The sequence below is a fragment of the Cyprinus carpio genome, unplaced genomic scaffold (assembly GCF_018340385.1).
Source record: "Cyprinus carpio isolate SPL01 unplaced genomic scaffold, ASM1834038v1 S000006481, whole genome shotgun sequence".
NCBI classification, from domain to species: Eukaryota; Metazoa; Chordata; class Actinopteri; order Cypriniformes; family Cyprinidae; genus Cyprinus; species Cyprinus carpio.
This window is the reverse complement of record NW_024879156.1, coordinates 1,368,631-1,372,869: the sequence shown is the minus strand read 5'-3', so window position 1 is coordinate 1,372,869 and position 4,239 is coordinate 1,368,631. Positions and strand designations below refer to the sequence as shown.

The 4,239-nt window shown below is 36.6% G+C and overlaps 1 protein-coding gene across 1 annotated transcript; it reads left to right on the top strand.

Annotated features, from left to right (window-relative positions):
* Positions 1–439: 439 nt before the first annotated feature.
* Positions 440–3,303, top strand: LOC109106271 (zinc finger protein 501-like). The gene is made up of 2 exons (XM_019119658.2): positions 440–1,231; positions 1,655–3,303. Exons 1-2 carry the CDS (start codon positions 1,174–1,176, stop codon positions 2,818–2,820), a joined length of 1,224 nt encoding a protein of 407 aa, XP_018975203.2. The 5' UTR covers positions 440–1,173; the 3' UTR covers positions 2,821–3,303.
* Positions 3,304–4,239: the final 936 nt, after the last annotated feature.

The following is a 4,239-nucleotide window of genomic DNA, read 5'->3' as shown; positions in this document are numbered from 1 at the left end:
GTTAGCATATACACAGCCCCGAGTCAAGCTGCGGTCCGCCATTACTGTTCTCTTGCTTTAGCTGCTGGAGATACAATGTCAGCACCAAAGAGTGATTAACACAGTGGTTAACTTTCATTTTTGAAGGAAATGTCCCGGAAAAAAAAAAAAAAAAAACTGGAAAGTCCTATACTTTGTTCTAACATTTTACACCGGACTCTACTGCCTCACAAACGAGGGTCAGTTCAGGGCTGGAGTTGTGCAAAGATTGCTTCTGAAAGAGGGATTGATACCAACACTTTGTGCGCAAACGTCCAGACTCCAGACAGAGTAAGCATCACGCATCATATTTTGTTTTCCAAAAGAGCTTCTTGGCTCTCTGTAAGGCTAATGTTGCTAAAGCTACCATTGTCTCTGCCTGCTTTCAGTAATGCTGCCTTCACGTGCTACTAGAATGATCGTGTGTAGGAATGTGGTAGTTAAAAATTGCATTTGGAAGCAATGTGTGAGGTCAGTAACACGGTCACAGTAACACTGTTATGCCCGTGAGCATGAGTTCTTGAAGCCCCGAACTCTTCTGAGAAGGGAGCAGGGTTGCCAGGTTTTCGAAACAAAACCCTCCCCTGACATGAAAAGCATCCTGCGGCAACAGTGTTAAAGTAGCACAATTTCGAGGGAAAACCGCGGACTTGGCAACAATGGAAGGGAGGCGGGAGCACCAGCTCATTCTTATTTAAAGGGGACATAGACATAAACAGAGTGTTTTAGCTCATACCCTAAAAGTGACAATTTCAAGAAGCTATAAAATATTATCTGTGGGGTATTTTGAAATAAAACTTTATATACACACTCTGGGGACATCAGAGAACAATTTAAAATATTGTATCAATGCATTGTATGGCACCTTTAAAAAGATCGGTATCGGCAGATAATGCTTCCTGTGATCGGTGATTGGCCTCAAAAATCCTGATCGGAGCACCCCTAAAGTAAACTGTTTTACTGGTTTTGGCAAATCTTCTTTTCTACTCAGACATTCATGTCAAGTGAAGCTCCTCCCACAACAATATTATATTCAGCAATTCACCAATAAATGCTGGAATATTCCCATCAGTTTACAAGTGAAGACGAGCATCAAATCATCAGGAAGAGCTGAAATCTGCAAAGACTGAGTTTATTAAAGAGGACAAAGAGAAGATGAGAGATCCAGACCCCTGCAGAATCAAACTCACTGAAGATACTGAGGAACTAACAGGTTGGTCTTTATTCTTCATTCTTCATTAATGAGGCTGACTGTTTAAGTTTTAAGCAGTTTTTGTTTGTCATAATAGGAAAAATCTTTAGAGCTCTGCAATAATATAGCTAAAGCATCAAGTAGCCAAATATGGGAGACTTTCTATGAACTACTTTTTTTCAATCAAATTTGTTATATATTTGTGTAGTTGATCAAACATATTTATTAGTTATCCCTATAGAAACATGGGATTTGTGATTATAATGTTTTAAAAATAATTATTTGAAGATCAATGTACCTCATTCATGCAAAGTTTTAGGTGCATATAATTTACAAAAATGCATCAGAATGACCAAACTTTTGTAATTCAACTGTCTACTTTCCACTGTTGCATCAGGGTTACTGAGAGTTACTGAAAATTAACCATTTTTACTTATATTTCAGAGTCGATTGAAGAAAAAGAGAATGAAGATTTGAGTGAAGTTGAAGAGAACGATCATGTCAAAACTGGAGAGAAACCTCTTAGCTGCTCTCAAAGCAAACAGAAAGATTTAAAGAAAAGAAGAGCCAAGAAATATTTCACCTGCACTCAGTGTGGAAAGAGTTTTACAAGCAAACATAGACTTAATGTTCACATGAGAGTTCATACTGGAGATAAACCGTTCACATGTGATCAATGTGGGAAGAGTTTCACACAATCATCAAGGCTTAAGGATCACATGAACATCCACACGAGAGAGAAGCTGTACTCATGTGATCAATGCGACAAAACATTTTTGTGGGATTCATACCTGAAGAGACACCTGAGAGTTCATTCAAAGGAGAAACCACATTCATGTCATTTGTGTGGAAAGAGTTTTTCATATCTACAAAGTTTGAAAGTTCATCAGAAAATACACACTGGTGTGAGAGAATACATGTGCTTTGAGTGTGAGAAGACTTTTACTTCAGCAAACTGTTTAAAACTGCATGAGAGGATTCACTCTGGAGAGAAACCTTACAAGTGTTCACACTGTGACCAGAGATTCAGTCGGTCAGGAAATCTGAAAAGACATGAGAGGATCCACACTGGAGAAAAACCGTTCACTTGTGTTCAGTGTGGGAAGAGTTTCACACAATCATCAAGCCTTAAGTATAACATGAACATTCACACTGGAGAGAAGCAGTACACATGTGATAAGTGCTCCAAAACATTTTTGAGGCCATCATACCTGACAAAACACCTGAGAGTTCATTCAAAGAAGAAACCACATTCATGTTATTTGTGTGGAAAGAGTTTTTCACGTCTACACCGTTTGAAAGAACATCAGAAAATACACACTCCTGTGAGAGAGTACATGTGCTTTGTGTGTGAAAAGACTTTTACTTCAGCTAAATATTTGAAACAGCATGAGAGAATCCACTCTGGAGAGAAACCTTACAAGTGTTCACACTGTGACAAGAGATTCAGTCAGTCAGGAAATCTGAAAACACATGAGAGGATTCACTCTGGAGAGAAACCGTATCATTGCTCTGCATGTGGGAAACATTTCAATCAATCATCTAATCTACACAGTCATACAAAAAAGATTCACAGTAGATCATCTCCAGATCAGCACTTTCAGGTCTGATGATGCATCCTCACCAAATGGAACACAAAAATGCATCAATCAATAAAATATCATCTGGATAAATCTGTCCTAACCTGTCATTACAAGTGACATGACAAAGAAACATTATCTAAATTTTCACAGTGAATAAAGTTAATCTTCATCTTCAAAACCTGCAGATTCTACTGAGAGATTCAGATCAACTCAAAGATCATGTTCCTCCCCAGAGAACAATGTCAGAAATGTTTTATTCTTCTATATAATTCTGCTTCATGCTATAAATAATATCATTGTGTTTTCTTATGAGTTTCATATTATGTTCAGTGTTTTGCCAAATAATTTTCGTGGGAAGTTTCTAAAGGAAGGTCAATTTGTTGCTGAAAGTTGGTAAATGATGTTGTGATGTCACTGTGCGTCATCAAGTAATCACAACGCAAAATTGTCACTGCATCAAATCTCAGCAAAAAATAAATATTTTATATGTAAATTTAGATTTGTTCGTAAAATAATATAAAGGCATAATATAATAATAAAAATATAAATAATTATTTTTAAATACAATATTGAATTATTGAACACTTACACATTTTTAAACAATTAAAATTTAAGTTTTTTTATTAGTTAGTAAACTAGTAAAACCACATTCTGAACAATTATAGTTTTAAGCAGCATATAAGAAGTTTGTTAGTATGCTACACTGTCTAAAAAAAAGTAGTAATTTTTTTGTATTGATTGTTCACAGGTATTTTGTGAAAAACTGCATTTTTAATTATGCATTGTACAAACCCGATTCCAAAAAAGTTGGGACACTGTGCAAATTGTGAGTAAAAAAGGAATGGAATAATTTACAAATCTCATAAACTTTTATCCACAATAGAATATAGATAACATATCAAATGTTGAAAGTGAGACATTTTGAAATGTCATGCCAAATATTGGCTCATTTTGGATTTCATGGGAGCTACACATTCCAAAAAAAAGTTGGGTCAGGTAGCAATAAGAGGCCGGAAAAGTTAAATATACATATAAGGAACAGCTGGAGGACCAATTTGCAACTTATTAGGTCAATTGGCAACATGATTGGTTATAAAAAGAGCCTCTTAGAGTGGCAGTGTCTCTCAGAAGTCAAGATGGGCAGAGGATCACCAATTCCCCCAATGCTGCAGCAAAAAATAGTGGAGCAATATCAGAAAGTTTCTCAAGAGAAAAATTGCCAAGAGTTTTTAAGTTGGTATCATCTACAGTGCATAATATCCAAAGATTCAGAGAATCTGGAACAATCTCTGCATGTAAGGGTCAAGGCCGGAAAACCATACTGGATGCCCGTGATCTTCGGGCCCTTAGACCGCACTGCATCACATACAGGGATGCTACTGTAATGGAAATCACAACATGGGCTCAGCAATACTTCCAGAAAACATTGTCGGTGAACACAATCCA

Excerpts from the sequence above, each read along its gene's own strand:
- LOC109106271 (XM_019119658.2), top strand. The coding sequence starts at position 1,174 with ATGAGAGATCCAGACCCCTGCAGAATCAAACTCACTGAAGATACTGAG. Across the intron at positions 1,232-1,654 it reads AGATACTGAGGAACTAACAG|AGTCGATTGAAGAAAAAGAG; the intron begins GTTGGTCTTTAT and ends CTTATATTTCAG.